The sequence below is a fragment of the Diaporthe citri genome (genome assembly GCF_014595645.1).
Source record: "Diaporthe citri strain NFHF-8-4 chromosome Unknown scaffold_1, whole genome shotgun sequence".
Lineage (NCBI taxonomy): Eukaryota > Fungi > Ascomycota > Sordariomycetes > Diaporthales > Diaporthaceae > Diaporthe > Diaporthe citri.
The window spans coordinates 7,301,210-7,323,147 of record NW_025064846.1 but is presented as its reverse complement, the minus strand read 5'-3'; the positions used below and the strand labels follow the sequence as shown (position 1 = coordinate 7,323,147).

At 57.0% G+C, this 21,938-nt stretch overlaps 5 protein-coding genes across 5 annotated transcripts; 4 read left to right on the top strand and 1 right to left on the bottom strand.

Annotated features, from left to right (window-relative positions):
• Nucleotides 1–38: 38 nt before the first annotated feature.
• INS49_001946 (uncharacterized protein) lies at nucleotides 39–1,024 on the bottom strand (the record flags this gene model as incomplete). Its single annotated transcript, XM_043162765.1, has 4 exons — nucleotides 39–277; nucleotides 390–566; nucleotides 675–789; nucleotides 983–1,024. The coding sequence occupies 4 exons, from the start codon at nucleotides 1,022–1,024 to the stop codon at nucleotides 39–41; spliced, it is 573 nt and encodes a 190-aa protein (XP_043031271.1).
• Nucleotides 1,025–2,129: 1,105 nt separating this feature from the next.
• On the top strand, nucleotides 2,130–3,932 carry INS49_001945 (uncharacterized protein; the record flags this gene model as incomplete). Its single annotated transcript, XM_043162764.1, has 4 exons — nucleotides 2,130–2,731; nucleotides 2,804–3,251; nucleotides 3,316–3,384; nucleotides 3,489–3,932. The coding sequence occupies 4 exons, from the start codon at nucleotides 2,130–2,132 to the stop codon at nucleotides 3,930–3,932; spliced, it is 1,563 nt and encodes a 520-aa protein (XP_043031270.1).
• A 3,860-nt stretch (nucleotides 3,933–7,792) lies between these two features.
• INS49_001944 (uncharacterized protein) lies at nucleotides 7,793–10,865 on the top strand (the record flags this gene model as incomplete). Its single annotated transcript, XM_043162763.1, has 2 exons — nucleotides 7,793–7,836; nucleotides 7,931–10,865. The coding sequence occupies 2 exons, from the start codon at nucleotides 7,793–7,795 to the stop codon at nucleotides 10,863–10,865; spliced, it is 2,979 nt and encodes a 992-aa protein (XP_043031269.1).
• A 3,553-nt stretch (nucleotides 10,866–14,418) lies between these two features.
• On the top strand, nucleotides 14,419–15,138 carry INS49_001943 (uncharacterized protein; the record flags this gene model as incomplete). Its single annotated transcript, XM_043162762.1, has 1 exon — nucleotides 14,419–15,138. One exon carries the CDS (start codon nucleotides 14,419–14,421, stop codon nucleotides 15,136–15,138), a length of 720 nt encoding a protein of 239 aa, XP_043031268.1.
• Nucleotides 15,139–16,314: 1,176 nt separating this feature from the next.
• On the top strand, nucleotides 16,315–17,535 carry INS49_001942 (uncharacterized protein; the record flags this gene model as incomplete). Its single annotated transcript, XM_043162761.1, has 1 exon — nucleotides 16,315–17,535. The coding sequence occupies one exon, from the start codon at nucleotides 16,315–16,317 to the stop codon at nucleotides 17,533–17,535; it is 1,221 nt and encodes a 406-aa protein (XP_043031267.1).
• Between the last annotated feature and the right edge of the window lie 4,403 nt (nucleotides 17,536–21,938).

The window sequence follows — 21,938 nt, the reverse complement described above, 5'->3', positions numbered from 1 at the left end:
CCTGGATTGGGACCCTAAGAAAGCGGGTTTATCCCTTTCTAGAGTTTGAACTGCTTGGCCAGCTCGATGCCCTCGGCCAGAGTGCCAACCCGTGCGTCGATGCCAAAGCCCTGGGCCTCCAGCTTCTTGCACTCCTCCCACAGGTTCCTCAGGGGCACGTAGAAGACCTCGATGAACTCGTTCTCTTCCAGCTCGGGCTTGAGGTTCTGGTTCTCGGGCAGGCTCATATCGATGGAAACGTGGACCATCCGGAGGTTAGTATTACAGAATCCGGGGTCTACATTTATTGGTTCCCAGCAACAGGGCTCATGTCAGTCGAAGCGCGTCCGGCGGAGGAGTCGCAGAGGAGGTGCCGGGCCACAAATGGCATCGCAAGCTGGGCTACTGACCGTTCCACATGAGGGGCGAGCTCTCTGTGACCTTGCCCACGTAGCCGGTCTCTTCCTTGAGCTCTCGCACCGCAGCTTGCTCGGCTGTCTCGCCCGCATCGACCAGACCGGCGGGCACCTCGATCATGATCTGATTTGCTGGAGGTCTATACTGTTTTTGAAGCACGATCTCGGGCCCTGAACAGTAGGGCCGGGCGCCTGGGTCAGCCCAGGTCCATCAGGGCAGGATGGGTTCGCCAAGTAGAAGTAGAAGTAGAAGTAGATGAAATGACGAGGATTCCTTACCCGTGGGCTTCTCCAGAATGGCCACGATGCCGACCCCATCGATGTCGCTGCCCTTGGGGCGGGTGCTGCGCTCGGCAGATTCCCAGTCCCGGGTCCTACCGCGCGGGTCTTTGTACTGTATCCTTGATTTGTCGAGTTCATGTCAGCCAGGCTGCCGGCGAGGAAGTGTGTAAATATGCGGAGGGTAAATCTACTTCACCAAACGCGTCCAACGGGCGTCCCTTTCAGGCTGGGCGTAGCCACTCAACGGATCAGCTACGAGAACATGGCCTGGCTTTGGGTTGCATGGGCTTCACACAAACACATACCAGCGGGCTAACAGACAGGACCTTTGCATCGGCGGCAGACATCTTGGGCAAGCGGCGTGGTCGCGGTGCTTCTCGGCTTGTGATGCGTTCAGTCGCTCTCACTGTCTGGGAACACCACACGCGTGCTCCCACACCTGCCAGCACCCCTGACGTCAACAGGCAGAGAGGCCATAGCTCCAGGCGTCTGCCCGTCCTTTAGTGGGGGGTTCAAGTGCACGTCCTGGGGCAGGCAATCAAGGAACTCTTCCCCCAACTTTATTCATTGCTTGGACACTCGCATCACCAACCGTTCACATTCTGTGCGACCACACACTATTTGGTACCCACACTGCCAGCTGTTTGCCATTCTGTCTACCTGCCGTATCGGGACGTATGACAAAGGCAGCACGCAATCGCCAGAAGGCACCATGACGTGGCCTGGACATGTGGGTTCAGCAAGCCAGAGTCAGCACCGCAGGACGAGCAGGGGGGTGGCGGATGGATCTCCTTCCTGGTCCAACTCCGAGTCCGACGAACTCCGACTGCTTAGCGGGCCGCCAACCACAAGCACACGATGACAATTCCAGGGCCTGTCTGGTTTCAAGGGAATGCTTACAGGCTTACCACACACTTGACATGGCCAGTCTAGATACGGGCTATCAGAAGACAAGGAGCTGAGCCAGTTCGTGGGCAAGGGGTCCCAAGGGGGACCAATGGGGCCAGCACGTCATGAAACCTCCGGGGAGTGTGCTCCGGGAAACTCTGTCCACCCACGCCCGCCTCTGCTATCTTCGTGGACGGTATTCCGATACGTTGGACGACAAGAACTCGCAGGATTCTGGCCGCTTTTGGGTTTCTTACTTCTTATCGGCATCGCGTGCTGTTGGCTACGAGAGTAAGATTGTTCGGATTGGGTTGGCTTGCGTTTCTTACACGCCGCATGGGCAAAAGCTTACCCGCGCGCACACACTCCCTCTCTCACTTCCAACTCCGATGCCTGCTTCACAGACGACATATTTCTCTTGACCTGTCCCATTTCACTCCCCCACTGGGACGGAACTGCTCTCTTTACTTCCGTATTTCGTTACTAGATATTTGGTATTCCTGTTAGCTCTTGACACATTTCCCACGAGAAGTCGGACCCGGAGATCCCAGACAGACAGCCGTCATGGCCGCAATGACGGACGCACACTCGACCGAGGACGAGGCTCTCCTCACCTTGGAGGAGACGCCGCTGCTGTCCGGGGACGCTACTCCCGCGGCCATAGACGATGAGGACCCACGGAGCAAGTACAAGTGGCGTGTCATCGTCGGGGCCTTCTCCGTCCTCTTCATGATAGAGCTGGCAGTTGGCATCTCCACGCCGGCGTGGAACGCACTCCTGGAGAAGGGCCTCTGTGCCGAGGCCTACCCGGAGATCGCCCGGTTCCTGGCCGCCGGCGACGAGAACCCGCTGTGCAAAGACCCCGCCGTCCAGGGGAAACTTGCCCTCTACCGCGGGTGGGAGTATGCCCTCGAATGCCTCCCAACCATCCTGTTTGCCCTCCCCTACGGATCGCTCTCGGACCGGTGGGGGCGGAAGCCTATCGCGATACTGGCGCTAATCGGGATAGCACTGGGGATGGTTTGGTACCAGGTTGTCTTCTACTTCCCTCTGCCGATGTGGACATTCACCCTGAGCTTTGCCTTCAACTTCATCGGAGGCGGAGCCCCTGTCGGGATGAGCATGATATATACGATGCTGGCGGACGTGCTACACGTAGAAGAGATGTGAGTTCCATAACGCCACAACCAACACGACACGTCTTGGCTAGTAAGCAAACTGACTCTGTGAACCACAAGGACTCCAGTTCTGTTCAGGTTCTACTCTGTTTTCCTTGTGGCCGAGTTGGTCGCGAACCCCCTGGGCGGCTTCCTGGTGAACAAGAGCCCATGGCTCTCACTTTTCATTGGCGATGCGTTCATGGTCCTGGTCCTCGCATCAGTTTATATACTGCCCGAGACACTTTCTGTGCGCCAGTGGCATGACAAGAGGGCCGGAAAGGTGCCCAGCCCACGGCTCGCGCCGTTGGACGGCGATGATAACGATGATGAAGTACTCAAGAAAAGCAACATGCGCGCCGCGCTGGATGACGCCGGGGCGCAGCTGGTGGAGGTCTGGGATTTCCTCATCGGCAACAGGCGCATCGTGGTGCTTATGCTGCCGCTCATCTTCGTCACGCTCGGGAAGTACATACAGGAGATGCTGCTGCAATATGCCACAAAGCGGTTCGGCTGGTCGTGGAGCAAGGTACGTCGCCATCTGCTACTCCCAACGTAAACGTCATCACTAACAGAGGGCACTCCCAACCCAGGCCGCCTACTTCCTCACCCTCAAGTCGGCCAGCTTTATCGTCATGCTGATAGTCCTCCTTCCCGCCGTGGTTAGTACCATTCTTCTCCTGCTACACATCCCCGATCTTTGTTCTTTAGAATGTTCCAGAATGTATAACTTTGGGATCCGTAGCAGGTGACTAACAGGTACTAGTCGTCCTTCTGCCTCAGACAGCTCAACATGTCGCCGCTGTCCAAGGACCTGTGGCTCTCGCGCTGGTCAGGTATCGTCCTCATCCTGGCCAACCTAGCTATCGCCTTCTCGTCCAGCCCGGCCCTCTTCGGCGTCGGCCTCGTGCTCCTGTCAGGCGGATCCGGGCTTGTGCCGCTGCTGCGGTCGCTCCTCAACGCGCAGGTCGAGCCGCACCACGTTGGTATTCTCAACACCTTGTTGGGCTTCCTCGACACTCTGGGAGTCATGGTCGGCGCGCCGATTTTCACCGAGTCGCTCCACAAGGGCATCGAGCTCGGCGGGCCCTGGATCGGGCTGCCTTTCCTGGCCGGCGCGGTCATCTCGTGCTTTGCAGCCGGGATCCTATGGGTATACCGGATCCCGCCACAGGTCGAGAGGAGTGTTATCGAGGAGGATCACGTGTGACGGACATCGTGCCCATCCCACAATGTTCACATCCCTTTCTGCGCCCTTTTCTCCGTCTCTTACCCCCCTCGCACGTATGGTGTGGAATTTTAGAAGGATCCCCCTGGACGACTTACAGCCTGGTTGTTGGGAGATTTCATTTGTGCCTGACCTAGACATGATAACCTAAGTATCATGTCATTGACCGGAGTGAACTCGGTCTTTTGATGTTGTTTGGAATGTTATGCGCCCCTGTTTGGGATGCATTGTACAATAACACGGTGTGGCTCGGGGTTCACGCGGCCAACTGGATACCCACGCGGCGTCACAGAGTCTTGTTACTGTGCTCTCAATTTTCTGTTATGGAACTCATGTACGGCAGGGGACCAGACTACACATCTCTGAGCACGTAAAGTATAGAGAATTCAAGACAGGGCCAAGTTGCTACCGGGCTCTATCGAGCTGTGAGAGACGGAAACATTGAAACATTGCGATTGAGCCCATGTGTATACAAGTCTGCACATTGCTCGCCACGCATCAACGAAGTCGGCGGGCGCGCTCACGAGTGGGCGGCGATTCAACCGTCCCTATTCTGGTCGTCATGCAACCAAAGAGGACAATACGACGCCCCAGGATGGCATGTTCCCTGTTCCGGGGCCAGGGAGGCTGAGCACGCGGCTCTGCCCAGATGCATCCACCTCAGAAGCCAGTGACGACCTCCAAGGCGCGCTCGGGCACAATGGTCAACATGAACAGCATGATCAATGGCAAGGCTGTGGGTAGGCTATTCGTATCCAGCCCGATGAGGGATAGGCGGTGGCTGCCCAGGTGTCTATTGGAGCGCTTTCTCCTGCCCAAGTGGTGCTTGGTTAGTTGGTAGGTCAGTTAGTTAGTTAGTCTAGTTAGAAACTGTGAAGTGGATTTTGATGAAGCTAGAGGATGACAGTCGGATGGGTCGATGACTAGCGAGGAAGCCACTCTGCTAGTCCAGTGGGCCGGTACACAACGGGGTGTACCCGACAGGATGGTGCACGCTTTTAGTGAGAGGAGCTGATGAGGCAGCCATGCCCGTGTGCTGGGGCTTGAAACATGCTGTTTTCTTATTTTCTTATTTCCAGGCTTCCGTGGTCCTCCAGCCGTGTCGGGCTGTGCGGGATTGCTGTGGACAAGTCCGGGTGAACCCTTGAAGGGGATTGGCCCCCTGCCGAGCAATTGACTTGGCGCAAGTCTTTGGGCGAAGGGTGATGGAAGGGGAGAATAGGGACGGAGAAAAAAAAAAAAAGAGAGAGAGTCAAGTAGAGCTGGAGAAATCATGTGGTGGAACTCGAGACGCACACTGCACACGCCATCTGGGTTCCCGGCCGGAGATTTACTGACGAAACATGAGCCGTCTACGTCGTCAGTCGTGTGGCCCTGGTCATCGCCCATCTCCTTGGGCCCCTCAATTCCTTTGCAAAAAGAAAAAAGGCTCCGTGATGATGCTGCCAACCCCCGGAGATTTCGTCAATCAGACGGGTCTGCAGTTTCTGTGGGGAGGTTCATTTGTCACCTGAGCAGGCCGAGGTTATTACATCTTTTGTTGTAGTAGACTACAACCTAGTCGGCTCGAGTACAGCTCGCAGGCCCTGTTCTATTCCGGTGCGGTACGGCACTCGTCAAGGGCTTGTTCACTCGGCCCTCGGGCCAGGAAGGAAGGACCCTTTATTTTTCTTGTTCGTATGGGAAATTGGTTGCTCGGGCTGGCTGGCCTGTCATGGGACTGATGGCTTCCCAAGCCGGGCGACTATGCTGCCCTAGATCTGCGCTCAGGCGGCCTGCATGCCCTTGTTCCTGGCCACCTCCTGGCCACCTCCTGGCCACGGCCCCTTGCCCCTGTCCCTTTTGCTCTCTGCAGCAGGCACACTACGGTTCTGACTTCTGGACCCCAGATGGGGCTTGTCACTCCCACACACTGCAGCCAGAGTTTGAAACATGATGTCGGGCGATGTCGACATCAGCGGACTCGACCCCCATCTCCCCATTCTCCGTCAAGCCCACGCGGGTTTCGGGCCCAGCCCTAAACAGGTCTCATGTAATCTTACAGATGCAGCCGCTGCAGCCGCGCTCTGTCACTCGGCCGCCACTAATCCCCAACGGACAGTGGTCAGGGACGCAATTCATCCTTCCAACTCCACACCCGATCAAACAAATCTCGAGGCGCATACACAGAAACAGTAGGTAGGCTAGTGTAAAGTTTTTTTTGGAGCTGTGTTGCCGCATGCCAGATGCCAGATGCCAGATGCCAGATGCCAGCAGCAGCCACGCCTTCCCCTTCTCGTCCCTGCCTGCTTGGCCACGGCTGTCCCAAACGGGTAGCCACACCCTGCACACACATAGCTTGGCCCCTTACCCCGTCACACCACCATGATCTCAACCCAGTCGGTCCTGCCCAAGCCTGCCATCCCTACACCCACCCTGGCCACAGCCTGAGCGGCAATGCAAGGTACACACGGACAAGAGGCCCTGCGCGCGTGTGGCAGGACACCACCCTCTGCGGTGACCGTGGCCATGGTGCCATCCTATCATTCTGTCTGAACTAGTTATTATAATGTCCAATCTGTGTGTTGCTATCTCTAGCTCTTGTCGGGGAAGTGCCTGCCTGCCTGCCTGCCTGCCTAGGTAGCTTCACCCCTTAAGGACCGACCTCCCTCCACCTCTTCCACGCGTGCTTGACTCTCGCGTAGAACCTCACTGCCGTCGCTGTTCTGTTGCTCTGGTGTTCTGCTGGGCTCTCTTCTTCGTCTGTCCTCTCTGTGGGGTAGCCTGCAAGTACTGGCAAGCAAGCCTGCCTGCTGTAACACCCAACCCCCACCGGCAGTCCCAGCTGTCATCCTGTCCTTATATTGTGGTGATATTGGGCCCCCCCCCTGAACCCAACACCAACCAACACCCTTTTTTAACTGTCGTCACCTATCGGACGGGGAACAAGAGAGGGGCGCCCTGTGCCTGTGCCTGTGCCTGTTGCCCGTTACATCCCGTGGCCTGCCCGTCCATCCGGACGCTCTCCTTGGGCGTGTTTCTTATCGGCGGATCTCAAAACGAAACCAGGCCGCCGCGGATCTCTCCTTTTCGGCGAGGCAAGCGAGAAGCCCCTGACATATGCCCCCGTACTGTTGCATGCCCCGATGCGCCCGTCCCCCCTCGTCGCCCCACGCACATTCTAACAAACAGGTGGGCCTGCGCATGCATCCGCCGCCCCTCGACCAACCCGCACCCTCAAAAACCCTCTGGATGGGATCACCTCTTTTCTCCTCATCCCCCGAAAAAGTCTCTGACAGCTCCCGAGAGATTCGGATCGTCGCCGCGCCCGCGCATCTCCTGCCCCCTCAGAAATTGGCCGTCCCCAGCATCGCGCAGCAAAAGGACCACCCCGCCTGTCGCCCTGCCTGTCCTGGCGCCGCCCTCTGTTATTTTCCCCGATCCCAACGCCCACGAGGCTTGCCTGGTACTTTTCACGCGAAGGGGCCGTCGACGGGGTATCCAGGCAAAAATGGGCTGCTAGCACATCCGCTGCCCTTCCGTCCTTTTTGCTTTGTTTTGTCTACCATCTATCTGTCTATCCCTCGATCATTCTTTCCTTCAACCCTCGTCATTCCTTGGGGCCAGCCTCCCTAGGCAAAATCAAAAACTACGTCGTTCCTTTTACTGCTGTTCTTGCTCTTGGGGAATTGGAGTTTATAGTCCCTCAGTTGAAATCACTTGCCAACCACTACGCTCCTTGTCTTCGTCTACTACTGTAAGCCGCCCCCGAGTTACTCAAACCAGTATCAGCTATGCACGAGCCCGACTTCTAATGCGTTGCCACAGTTCCCTACCAGGTAGGGTATTCGTAATTTTTAAACATGGTTTCCTTCTTCGGCCTCAAGTTCGGAGCCGACAAGAAGAAGTGAGTTGACCCCGGCCATACCATTCCAGCACCGTCTCATTTCCTCATGCGCCCCCCCCAAAAAAAAAACAATTGCGACTAACACGTGCCACAGGAAAGAGGTAGAGGCCTTACAGCCTCCCCCTCCACCACCACAATGGAAGAATGACCGGACCGAGGTGCTCCTTCAGTGCTCTGGTCTGCTGAGCACAAATCCCAGCAGGCCCGGCACCGCACACAGCTCGCGTAGCAGTGCGCGAAGGCCATACGCCGCAGGCGACAATCGCAATTCCGCGGCAAACAGCATCTGGGATTTCCATGAATCTGAGTTTCGAGGCGTGGGCGCCGGCCGTATGGGGAGCTCTGCTAGCATCAGCGCCGGCTCGGGCCCGTTCATACCCGGCCACAGCCACGGCCTGAAATCGTTTGGCTCCGAGGCAAATCTGCAGTTGAGCCTGGGCGCAAGGAATGGGTCCTCGACAAGCCTTGCTGCGCCGAGGTTACCCTTTGGAGGGGGTGGCGGTGGTGTTGGTCCAAGGCCCGGGAGCGCACACTCGATGCGCAACGGCCGGGAGAGGCCGTGGATGAGCCCGCTGGACACCAGCCCCGTCAAGGAGTCAACGCCTGGTATTGCAGGCCCACAGAGAAGTCCGCTCGGCCAGCTGGAGCTCATGTCGCCCGTGCGGAGTGACAGCGAGTCGCTCCTGGGCGAAGACCCCGAGAAGTTTGCCCAAGACATCAGCGACAGGGTCACGCAGGAAGAGAAATTGGCAAGGATGAAGAACGAGGTCGAGGAGAGGAGAAGGGTCCAGGCCGAGTTGGAAGCGACGGCAAGGAGAAACTCAGAAGCCTCGAGGCCGAAGACATCAGGAGGATATCCGTCGCCACCCGCCTCGGTCACAAGTGACCACATCGTGCCGTCGGTGCTGGTGCCAGGGCAGAGATCGGGTTCCTTCGCAGGACCAGCTGCAAGGGAGTTGAGACCCGCGAGCAGCGGCCGGGACATTTCGGGCAGCCAGCTCACACCAGGACCGCGCACCCAGGGCTCGCCAACCGGCGATGCGAGGTCAGCAAGCAGAGGACGGCAACCCAGTGTGGAAGGACAGCAGCCTTCCTCGAGATCGCCCCTTGCAAGTGTCACGCCAGTCGCAGACGACAGGTCAGCAATCAGGGGCCGAAGTCAGACCGCCGACATCCCCTCGTCAGGGTCTCCGGGATTAAAACCGCATCCTTTACGCGAGCCGGTGCGCGGCAACACAGTCCCTGCGTTAAAACCTCAGCGCTCGCCGCTGTTTCAGCAGTCGAGCCCTTTCGACCTCCACAGGGCGGACGGTGAGAATGGGGACGGAGATGAGCAGCCAAAGATCGACTACCGAGCCGCCAACGCACCCTATGGAATACCGTCCCCACCACTGTCCAACCGCCAACGCACGAGCGAGGAAGCCGAGAGTCGTCCTGTGATTAGGAGCGTGATGGCCAAGCGTGACACCCTGGTCGTCGGCGGCCCTCCGCGCCAGAGCCTGGGCTTGCAAATTGACGAGTTCGAAAAGACTCTGCAGCAGGCACAGACCATGACGGCGCTGGAGAAGGGCCCGAGTACCAGTACTGTTTCCCGCAGTCGTGGTGACAGCGACGGCGGCAGCAGCAACTACAGCGACATCTCAGAGTCACCCATGACCATCGAGCCGCCCCTCGTCTCGCCAAAGCCCTTCCCTCTCACGCCGAGACCGACGACTCCCAGTGCGAGATCAAACTCGTATTCTAGAGACATTCTCCAGCCGATTGGGCCGACATTGGAGCCAAGGTGGGAGACTCAAGCCGGAAGTGTCGGCTCGATCACGCCGACGTCTAGGAAGCCGGCTAACCCGACTCGAGAAGAGACCAACGACTCACCCGCCGGTAGGCCGCGACCATCGGGTGCCACGCCGGTGAAACGACCGACAGTGGACGAATACGGAAATGCGAGGGTCAACGCGGTTGCTTCGATGGCGAACCGCATCCGCAGGCCCAGCCCGGACGAGTACGGGATCCAGATCAAGCGGACCGAAAGCCCCTTCCGGAACGAGAGCCCGATCCTCAAGGAGGTCCGGAATAGATCTGGCACTGATATATCGTCAGACGGGCTCAGTAGCAACAACACATCACGCTCAAACAGCCCCCTTCCAAACCACAGCCACAGCGTCTTCTCGCCGCCGCCCCCGGCGAAGCGCCCGTTCCCTACTCGGTCCGCCACGAATGAGTGGAACCACGGCCCGGCCCCGACAGCACCCCCGACGACTCCACTGCCTATCCCCGAGAAGAGCGCCCGTCGCAGGAAGGCCCAGGACACGCCAGGTCAGCAGCAGAAGGCGACACCGACGCAGAGCCCCGCACCGACGCCCATGTCAAGATCTCCAGTGCTCGCCTCGTCGGCTAGTATCATCCCCGACCTGGCCAGCAACCCCAACTGGCCCCTGCCAGCACCAGACGCCTCTAGTTCGACGTCCGTGGCCGCCGACGGTGGCTTCGGGGCGCGCCGTTCGCTTCTGCGCGACAAGCGGTCCGCGCCGGCGCCGCTCAACATCGCGGCCACGAGGTTCGCGGAGGACATCGGGACGGGCGGGCCATGGACCCCGGACGACACCGCGTCGGTCGCGCAACCCAAGACGGCCGGCGGGGAGCGTAAGGGCTCGCTGATCAGGGTGGACACGGAGTTCGAGTGGAAGGAGGAGTACTCGACCGCGCCCGGCAACCTCGGCGGGCATCAGCAACCAGCATACCACGTATCGTCGCAAGTGGCGGCGGGCGACGGCAGCAGAGCCGATGCCATCGGCATGGCGAGAGGCCTCTCGCTCAAATATGACCAGGAGAGGGAGCAGCAGAAGCGGGGGAGGGCCAGGGAGCGGATGAAGCTAATGCGGGCGTGGACTATCGACGAGACGGCTGCGTCGCCGACGTCGCCCACCGCCGCCTCACCCCCCGGGCAGCCGTTCGACAGGACGATGAGGCCGAACCACGGCCTGAGGAGCCCGACGGGGATCGCCGACGAGGCTGGGACCAGGTTCATATAATGGGAATATGCTTTTTTGCATGCATGGCTGGTGTTCATTCTTTCTCTTGCAGCTTTCCATTGCGGGGTGGACCGAGGTCCTACTTTTGTTTCGTTATTCTTGGGTAGATACCATTTCGCAGGAAGCTATAGATATTCTCATGTGTTTGTTATTGCACACGATTATAGTGTTCGTGTGGTCTGTGATGAGAATGAATAGCAGCAACGTATCTAATGTGTCCTTCCTTATATGTGCACTTGGCATATGAACAACTTTGATATGTCCCGGAATTTCGACCGCTCAAAAACTGGAGATCTACGAGAAGTACGCGAGAGAAGACTAAATTGGCCAGATACGGTGGGAGTGAACCATTCATGAAAGTGACTAATGATAGGGGATAACTGAAACGAGAATGTCCAAAGCGATGATGCCAACTTGCACTTTTTAATTCTCTGATGCACGCCATCTGCATACCTGTACATAAGGCGATTGTGCCGGGATGGCCGGTAGAACATGATATAGGCAAAGCGTTCACCCCAAAGTACAATGCGCCATGCATAACGTTAGAATGGGCATAGGTGGTTTAAACGGGAAGTGGACTTCCAGGTTGCCTGAGGACTTAACCACTCATATATTTGTCTTCGTCAATGAACCCTATCAGAGCAGACTACTTATAGCATGGCATTCGGAGATGGTCATGACACTGTTGAGCATATCTGGTGCAGTAATTGAACTGGCCTATGTATCCAAGTACCTGAGTGCCGGTTCGTTCTCATCGATCAACAACGGTACGACGGCTGATGTCACATTCATTGTCGGATTTTGTCTCTTACTGAGCACACACAAATGTTTGTGAAGAATCTGCGTTGGGAGGAGTAATGTCCCATGAGAATACATTGAGGTTAGTGTAGGATGCTTTGGTCTCTTTACATAGGTGGTCTGGCATATTTATGGAAGAGCTTCCCCGCGAGTAGATCATGACTGCCGAGCAAGGACGGCGGACACGCCATTGCAGACACCACAGAGAGAGCCATTCCCAAGAGCAACGTGAGCACGATCCCTCTCCAGTCTCAATCGGAACTATGTATGTGTGCGATGGCTCATCCGAGCATGTGTGAGAGAACAAAAGGCAAGCACATCGAAGATGTTACTGCAGTCAGCTGCGCGTAACTGTAGAGAGGGATTGTTTTCGGAACGAGTGGCTCAAAGGAAGAAGGAAATGGCGAGAATGACAAGAATAAACCAATGGATTGAGATTCCGTAACCACATCGATACTACAATTGCCCTAGTGATCTTGTTGCCATACAAAGTAAGTGCAGGGACTCACTGAGACCCACGACCACCTTGCACCTGTTTTATGCGTGGAGGCGAGAGAGTTACACCAAATCCTTCCAAGTAGCCCTAGACCCTCAGGCTCTAGTGAAGGCTCTGTTTTCACAATTCTTTTGTAATTGCTGTCATGTGAGATTTGAGGAGTCCCCAAAATGGTGTACTTTTATACGAATACCTGTAAAACTTAATTTTCATAAGCCCTGGTTAGTGGCAGCCTTTGGAAACCTTTATTGATATCTGATTGACTCGGACCTAGCAGCAGTTCCTCGGAAAAGGCGTGAACTTTGTCGCCGGGCATGACTTCAAATCAATCACTACAGGGTTTGAATCCGCTTCCTCCGCTCCCGGTCTGGACTCTAGACTCGACCACACGCTGCCGCTGCAGCTTCCATCTCGGTATGTCAACTTTCTCATACTCTTTAGAAGGTAGAGTTTCCTTTGATATGTATAATGGAAACATGCGGACTTGTACGCCCCTCCCCTTCATCCCAAGCAAATGAATCCGTACTATAGCTCGACTGGTCATTTTGTAGTATTGCCAAGGGCTATGGGTGGCTAAATTGTATGATGCGGCAGGAATTCGACGGAAGGTCAGCTTCAGAAGACGTGCGATCCGCGAATGACAACTTTAAATTGACTCCTCTCAGTTCTTCAAATAGAGAATGCATACTCGCACCCGTAAAAATGGAGGGTACACCCATACGTCACACACCCACACACCCACACACCCACACACCCAACACCCATATACCCATATACCCAGCACCTACACACTTACAAACCTAATACTTAGATACATCAGGTATATAGGTGTCAGGTATATGAGTTGAGTGTGAATTGGGTCTGTGAATTGGGCGTGGGTGTTGGTTTAGTGCTGGTGACGCATGGGTGTACCCTCTGTTCTTGCGAGAGCAAATATCCGTTCTCTTGAATAATCTGCGGGGTCTGCCACGGAATACGCTTCCTCAGATTTATGAAAAGTATCCAGTGCCTAGATTTATTGCGCATGTCTAGGAGCAATCCCGTACCAGTAACTATGTTGTGCTGTTGACGTGATCAAGCTGGCCTGTGCCGCGCTTCAATGTTTATCCGGTGAATTTCCATAACTGAGGAACCTCCTACGCATCCCAAGTGACCATGATCTCCCTGATACAGCTTGAAGGGAGCTCGCGGTGATGCCCATATCCCAAGCTTTGTGTTATATGCCGAGCTGCCATGTGTTGCTTCACGCTGGCATACCTGGGTACAGGACTGGCACATGTGGGGGAGCTTACGCACTTGCTCGGAACATTTTCCTGCAGCTCCTGTAGGGCTGTCGAGTATCAGGTTGAGAGCAGGCCAAGCTCACAGGCACATGATGAATGAGTCGCGAAACCTTGGAAGCGTGAGAGAGTAGTTGGGCATTCAGATGTCAAACGGGAATTGAGTTTGGTGTCACGGACGGGAAGCTGTTGGTGGTGGTGGTGGTGATCCCGACTTGGCAACGGGGTGCATGCATGGTCTGCAACGAAGCTTCGGAAATAGAACAAAGCAGACTTGTGCACGGTAAGCTGAGAAGGCGTGCTTGCTTGCTGCTGTCTGTGGCAGCGTGGCGTGCAGCTGCGGACCATTCTGCGGCCACCTCCTCGCACGGCGGCGATCCAGCTGGATCGCCCGACCGACCGAAAAGCTTCAAGCTGTTCCTTGTCAGGCCTGGATGGAGGTTTCACAGTGGCCCCTGACGGCCCACGGGCGCTGGCCGCGGCGGCCTGACCTGCAGTGGCCAGAACCCGGGCTGCCAAGGAGGACCAGGGCCGAAGTCCGGGGCTCCCCTCTGATGTATGGGGCCGTGGGCCCTGAAACAAGCTTCAGTGGCAGCTCACTGGACGGCAGTGACAACACGTATTCGCAGCACAGCCTCTCTTTCTGCCAGAACAGAGTTGGATGGCGATATGACATGATGGCTGTGCTGGCGCCCTCATCGGGTCTCTTGAGCCAGTGGATCAGCCTGGACCCCAAGCACCCCTGCCGCCTGCGCGTACGATGAGACGAGTTTCCGAGCTTGAAAGGGGCCCGTCCTGGTGTCAACATCTGCCTATAAAGAGGTCCAGTCCCTCGCGTCAACTGGCCCGGGTTGGAAGAGATCATGACAACATCCACTCCTACAACAGCAAAGAACAGAGTACCTCCTCCTCATACAGTCATCTATCTCAGCCCGTCCCGTCCTTTCCTGACATACCCATCCTCTCACCACCCCACATCATGTCTGCTCAGGATTACTACCGTGACGGAGGAGACCGCCCTCACGACCGCCACCACGATGCCCCTCCTTACAGGGAGGAGTCAAGGGGCGGCGGATCGGACTACTACAGCCACGACGGTGGTCGACGGGATCGCTCCCGCAGCAAGTCCCGCAGCAAGTCCCGCAGCAAGTCCCGCAGCAAGTCCCGTGACCGCAGAAACAGCGGCGGCGACAAGGACCGAGATATCGCCGGCACGCTGATCGGCGGTGCCGCCGGTGCCTTCGGCGGCCACGCCCTCGGGGCCAAGGCCGGCCACGGCGTCATCGGCACCGTCCTCGGCGGTGTTGCCGGTGCGTTCGCGGGCCACGAGGTGGAGGAGAAGGTGGACGACTGGAAGGACGAGCGCAAGGAGAAGAAGGAGGACGAGCGCCGCCACAAGGAGGATGACGAGCGCCATCGCCGCGAGGACGAAGACCGTCGTCGCCGGGACGATGAGGACCGTCGTCGGCGAGAGGACGAGGACCGTCGGCGCCGTGACGACCACCACCACGAGGCGCCCCGCGGCGGTGGCTGCGGCCCTGACACGGTGGTGGTCCAGCAGGGAGACACTCTGCGGGGCATTGCCGCCAGGTTCGACGGCGTCTCGTTCGAGGAGATTGCGAGGCACAACAACATTGCCAACCCGGACATGATCTACCCGGGTCAGACCCTCGCCATCCCCCGCCGTGGTGGGTGGTAGACGTGTTAGTCACGGTAGCACGGCATTTCACGCTGGCTTGTCTCGTGCTGGTGGAGGAACCGGTGGTGTGCAGGCTTGGGATATACCACCTGGGCGGATGACCTGGCTGCTCGACGCACTTCTACGGGAATGGCTTGTTCTGGCACGTGGTAGAAGCGTGACGTGAACGTTGTCGAGAGGATACTGAGTCGATTCCTTTGCCTGCCACCACCCTGCCACAAGACTGAGAAGACTAGGGATCAATCAATGACCAATTCCCAAACACAACGCTTTGCTGCTTTGTAATTCATAGCGCCTTGAGGCTGAAGACTAAAAAGAGTGTTGCATGTAGTGTGCTTTGAGCCGTCAGGATAGTGCGGCATCTCTCTCCGGCCAGCCCCGCGAAGGCCCGCAGATCGAGGTTGATGTCGAGCCCGTCATGTCCCCCCGCTAATGCAGCCGGACGCACCGCGGCGCTTGGTAGTGGGCACGCCCGACCCGATGATTATCATCCGACCCCACCACCGTTGATACCATGGACGGGGGGACCCAGACCCAGTGGCGACCAGCACCCATTCCCACCACCCCATCTCGGTCTGGTCTGGCGAAGAGAACAAGACGGGGGGGGGGGGAGGGAAAAAAAAAGTGAAAAAAAAAAAAAAAAAAAAAAAAACTTTCATCGACCCAGACCGGCGGGACAGATACTAAGTGTTCCATCCATACCTCTTGGGCCACACCCTCATCTATCCCAGTCTTAAGCCAGTCAGTCAGTCGCACGTCTGTCTATTCAGATCGGCCTGAACCCTGAAGGAAGGGTCTTTCGCCGCGTCTGTCTGCCTTTTCTCGACGCTCTCACTCGCGCCGTCGCCCGTCTCCTCACCTCAAGCCGTCTCACTCACCACCATTTCCTGGCACATCGGTCCATGTGCCATCTGGGACCTCACTGAATTACAGCAGGCGACTTCGAGTCTTTGCGCACTGCTCAAGGGGACGATAGAAAGACCACGCGAACATTCATATTCATACCCACATTCACATCGGTATAGTATACTCTGCGGTATATCCGAACTATACGGTCACGTCAGGTGCATCTGCGGCTGCCGCAGCAAGGACGCTTCAGGCCGGATCCGGCCTCATCTTCCGGGACCCAATAGACTTGTCACCCTCAAGCCGGACACGATCGGCAGCACCTTCACGATGGCGTCCACCACCGAGACAACCTCGAACAAGGCCCTGTACGACGGCGTCGACGGCTCGCCCGTGCAGACGCACGTCTACAGCGAGGGCGACGCGCGGGCGGCCACCACCACCGAGAACCAGGCCGTCGCCGAGGGCCTGCAGCAGATCCAGGCCAGGAAGGTCCACTGGTACTCGTACTTCACCACCTGGGACTTCTGGACGCTGATCCTGCTGGGCCAGCTGCTGACCCTGTGCAACACGGCCACCAGCACCTTCACCTCGTTCCTGGTCGAGTGGGGCACCTCCATCCCGGCCTTCCAGACCTTCTTCAACTACGTGCTGCTGAGCGCCGTCTACGTCCCCTACATGTTCTACCGCTACGGCTGGCGCAAGGTCGGCCGCGTCGCCCTCTCGGACGGCTGGAAGTACTTCATCCTGGCCTTCCTCGACGTCGAGGGCAACTACTTCACCGTCCTGGCCTACCGCTACACCAACATCCTGTCCGCCCAGCTCATCAACTTCTGGTCCATCGTCTGCGTCGTCGTCGTCTCCTTCACCCTGCTCAAGGTCCGCTACAAGCTCTTCCAGATCCTGGGCATCCTCGTCGCCTGCGGCGGCATGGGCATGCTGCTGGGCAGCGACGCCATGACCGGCTCCAACAACTTCTCCACCCCGGACATGCTCAAGGGCGACCTCTTCTGCCTGGCCGGCGCCACCTTCTACGGCCTCAGCAACGTCTTCGAGGAGTGGTGCGTCTCGCGCCGCCCCGTCTACGAGGTGCTGAGCTTCATGGGCCTGCTGGGCATGTGCATCGGCGGAGCCACCGCCGGCATCTTCGACAGGCAGACCTTCCAGGAGGCCACCTGGAACGGCCCCGTCATCGGCTACGTCGTCGGCTACACCCTGTGCCTCTTCGTCTTCTACTCGCTCGCGCCCCTCATGTTCCGCATGGGCTCCGCCGCCTTCTTCGACATCAGCCTGCTGACCGGCAACTTCTGGGGCGTCATCATCGGCATCCACGTCTTCGGCTACGCCGTCCACTACCTGTACCCCGTCGCCTTCGTGCTCATCATCCTCGGCCTCGTCGTCTACTTCCTCGCCGGCAGCATGCTCGGCGACTCGAAGAAGCCCTGGCTCGGCGACAACCAGGAGGGCGGCGTTGCTGGCATCGGGACTGCCAAGCTCAAGGCGCTCAATGAGGCAAGGAAGCAGGGCCTCATCGCTGATGAGCGGGTGTAGATGCTCGATAGTTGTCCGTGGGAAGAGGTACCATGGCAAGGAGATCTAGGAGGATATTGTGGACTAAATACATTGGTAATACTTACGGCGAATAAGAAATTCTGATTATAATGATGGACATGTACCTTTCTTTAAGAAGCCTCCCCCCCCCCTGGACGCGTTCCAAGCCAGCCATTGATTGGCTCGAGTCGCACGACACGAGCTTACACAAAGGTCATTGAACGGAAAGTACGGGACTGACCGAAGTGGCAGATGTCGGTTAAAACCAGACCTGCCGTCGCCCGCGCGAACCGTGATTCTCTGGGTCGCCAGCTCAAAGTGACTGATACCGGCATCACCTGGCTCGACTTCGGGTGATTCTTTCTCCCAACGCTCGCCTATTCTCACGCAGCGGTAATTTTAGAATCAACGGGGCTCCCATGCGGTTGAGTCCACGAAGCGTCACTCCATAGTGTGACGGGAGGTGTCTGGCCAGACTGATTGGTTGACTGTGACTTCGTCGGGGTTGTCTGTCCCTCGGCCGCCCTCACCTGTATCATGCCAGGTGTAGTAGCACGGGAGAACGAACACACGCGGAGCCGGACGGTTCCTGCCTCTGCCGAGAGCACCCGGCGTCTGTCCCCGGTGGCGGCAGTCCACCTGTGCAGCACAGACGGGGCCGTGTCTGGAGAAGTTATCACCCCCCAGCGGGTGAACCATCCTCGGCTGGATGCCTGACCTTGGCGGGCTCGCAATGTAGTCACACATCGACTCGTCACCACTGTCTTGTTTCGAATCACTGCCAGAACAGGGCCCCAACGAGGATCTCGGGCCAGCCATTAAAGATCTGGTAGCCGATGGCAAGCCTTCGGCGGCGTCAGGTGTCGAACGGCCGAACCTTGTTGCGCCAGCCACACAGGCCTGACAGGTGGTCCATGAGACGCATCATCAGCGACCGGCCGTCCTGGGGTCCGGGATGTTGTCTCCGATCGGTAAGGATGATCGATATGCGGCATCTACAAGGAGAAGAAATTCCTGCGGGTTTTGAGATCCACTCCCATCGAAGCGTTGGGGGTCTACATGAAGAGTCCCATGTTCACGGCAGAAGCGGTGTCACTCTTCACCCGCGTATTGCAAGGTCATGTATCTCATTGGCTGTCGATATATCACGGCTCAAGATCGGTGTGAACAATAGCCTAGTAGAGGTATCCAAAGATAGCAACAAAGGCTGGACGAGTGTTCGTGATTTGAGACGGTCGACACACGTGACGACTACGACTTTTTCTCCCCTATACCCAAGCCCCAAAATAAACACTGCTAATGGATATTTCGAGAGAGTGCCTGCAGCATCAGCGCCTCCCAACTCCGGCAGAATTGCCCTGCTGCGGGATGTTTGACATCACGTTCGAATCGTGGCGGTGGAAGACTCATAGACTAGAAGAACTGTATCACGGTTCTGCCGAGTAATAAAGATGCCTAGCTCCAAGTTGCCATTCCAAACGATGCAAGACATCGCCATAAGTGCTCAAGACATGATGGGGCTGGACAAGATAGCCCCAGCATCTCGAAAACGTTTCTCCGACAGAGCTATGGCCTCACATGAGATTGGGCCTCGAGAGAAGTTGCACAGATCGCAAGGATATAGATCCTCCATGTAGCCAAGACCAGAAGGACCCTGGCAACTCAACAGCCACGGGCCCGTGACAGCTAATAGCGAATACTTTAATAAGCTTTGTGACCATGTCCTCATCTTTGTTTCGCCATTTACTTTTCAAGATAGCTTCGGCGAGAGCGACGAGGCACTCCCCACCATTCTCACGGCTGGAGGGTGGACGTCTCCAACAACAACAGGCCAACTTGGAATAAGACACCGAGGTCGTGGGGAGATTTGGCCTGGCAGGCTCTTTGTCAAAGTATACGCTGATGCAGTGTGGGGGCAAGTGGTGTCTTCCCGCGCGGGGGCCGAATCGAAAACTTTCAAACCGACAACGACATGTGGATAACAATATGCAGTAGTGCCTTGGGAAGGCAGGCCAGCTGCAAGACAGGGATCAGAGAAGTGTAATAATGTAAAACGCCTTGCATCTGCAGAAGCCGTGGGAAACATCAGGCGACTAATCCTCGGCGTAGAGTGGAAACGTCTCGCAAGGCCCATACCAAGGCTACTTGATACTCGTGATGGCGAGGCTATTGCAGACAATCCTCTCAGGGGGTAATCGCAGGATGTAGGTCGTCGAAAAACTCAGAGCGGTTCCTCCACGGCATGAAACATGCCGGCCTGTCTGGCGGAATACTATCAGACGAGCTGCAACCCGGTGCCGGCATGGGTTCTTCCGCTGGTTTGCGAGGCGCACCTACCGGAGGAAGAAAGCCTGGACGATTTGCAACCAATGTCGTGGATGTTCCAGGTTGAGCCTTGTTCTTCGGAGGAAACCTTCTAGAAGAAGTGAAGGACTAGGATCCCGCAGTTGCTTTTGCGCAGGTCATTCTCACATCACACCGCAGGGTGCAAGTAAATGTCCCCTGACGAGTTTGCATGGCCCAAATCGACGAGATATTCAGGGTCAGCTTTAGCGCCCTCAAGATCAAGAAGGCAGGAATCGCTTCTGTGTTGAAGCTCACCAGTCCTCCAGCCAGACGCTGGTTTAAGAGTTGATGAAAGAAGTGGACAGCGCCGTGGAGCGCCCCGGAACCGGGCGGAGAACAGTTCCAAGACCCGGTGATCAGCGGGGCCGGGACCAATGTCTGTTACCGATCTGATTCTCGGAGGAGCCTCCTGTCGAGTGACGGCCGAAATTTAAAGTCTGGTAGGGCGGGCGACGATCCGGGCGGCAGAAGTGAAGGCTAAACCAGGGTAGACAGGAATGAATGCAATCACCCGCCATCGTTTGTTATTGTGAATGACAATCGATATAGCCCCACAGACTTTCTGGGCGCTCGGCAGGAGGCCCCAAAACCTTGACAGTAGCATTTTGGACAACCGAAGGCGGAATTGGTGCTAAAACCCCGGCTGGTCAGGCCATCAGGAGAACCTCAAATTCTTGTGGGCGACCCTGTGAACGAGCCTGAAAATCCGAGGCCAAACAGGCTTTTGAATTGGTTCGGCGATCATCATGGACTGCTGCGACACGACGTCCGTTGCCTGGGAATGGCACGACGTAGTGTTTTATCGCGTTAGAACGAATGAGGCACTTTCACCCCCCTTTCGCAGGACTATGTACGCCTTAGTTGCCTGACAAGGAAGCCAGTTGAAATGGCGTGGACAATCTGATAACCGTGTCGGGAGTTTGGACTCCCAGAAGATCAAAGTCCAGACAAGCCTATTGTACTGTAGAGCACACGACACGGTGGTGTCCAGGTGCAGGTCATAATCTGGTTGGTATCTGCTGGGAAGGGCCGGGCCGGCTGCCAATGACGGCGCTGTCCTCAAGTGACTGACAAAGGGCTTGTCTCGACACGATCATACACCCCGGCACCTCTTGTTCCAGTGAAGTTTCAACCTCACATGTTGAGATTGCCGATGCCGTTACGAAGGGAGCGAGGGAAACGTCAAGGCAAGATTAAAGATTGATCCAATCATCGGCTGCTTGGCCTTCATTAACACGATGCAGGGCGAGGCTGCTCCGGAAGCTCGGAACCCCTCGGCATGACATTGCATGGCAAGGCATGGCGCGGCACGGGCATAGGTCCTTGCGTTGTAGGGCTGTGTGCAGGTGTTTGCTGTTGGCGATGCGGTGCTGATGCCGATGCTGATGCTGGTGTTTCTTTCTGCCGTCTGCGACCTGCCAAGACACTGAATACTGGCAGGTTGTGTCACGGCGAGCAGGAGGCGGCCAGTTGCAGGGCGGAGAAACAAGAAGCAACAGATACAGATACGCGACGAGCTCGTGTTATGAAGGGTCTCAGATGGCGACAGGGTCGCATCGGCCGGACTTCACCAGCAGTCCATGTGGCAGTTGGGGAGATTGTTGGTGTTCAAAGACCAGCTGCTGCGTTCAGGGCACGCACATGGGGATTGGGCCCGGAGTGTCTGGGTGTGCGTGCGTGCAGCCAGGCAGTCCAGGCATGTAGGTACCTGGGTACTTGGGCAGGTACTGTGGGTCTTGCCTTCTTCTCCTTCTCGAAGCAACAGGGAAGCAACGAAGAAGCTGGGGACCGACCCTGTCGGCAAAGGAAAGGGCAGGTGCTTCCGTCGGTTCGGTTAAAATGGCTCCCCATGGCCTGCCTTCCTTGCCTGGCCGACAGCCTCGCCGTGTCTGGTTCGATGGCGGCCATCCTCACTGGGCCCTGACCACCGGACTGATGAAACGTTGAGAGCAGGCATGGCAGCTTCGACTGAAAATTCTGGGCGGGCTCTGTGAGATCGACAGACATGCTGCAGTGCTTTTCCTGCGTTTCCTGCGGTGCGCTCCGATTTTCTTTGC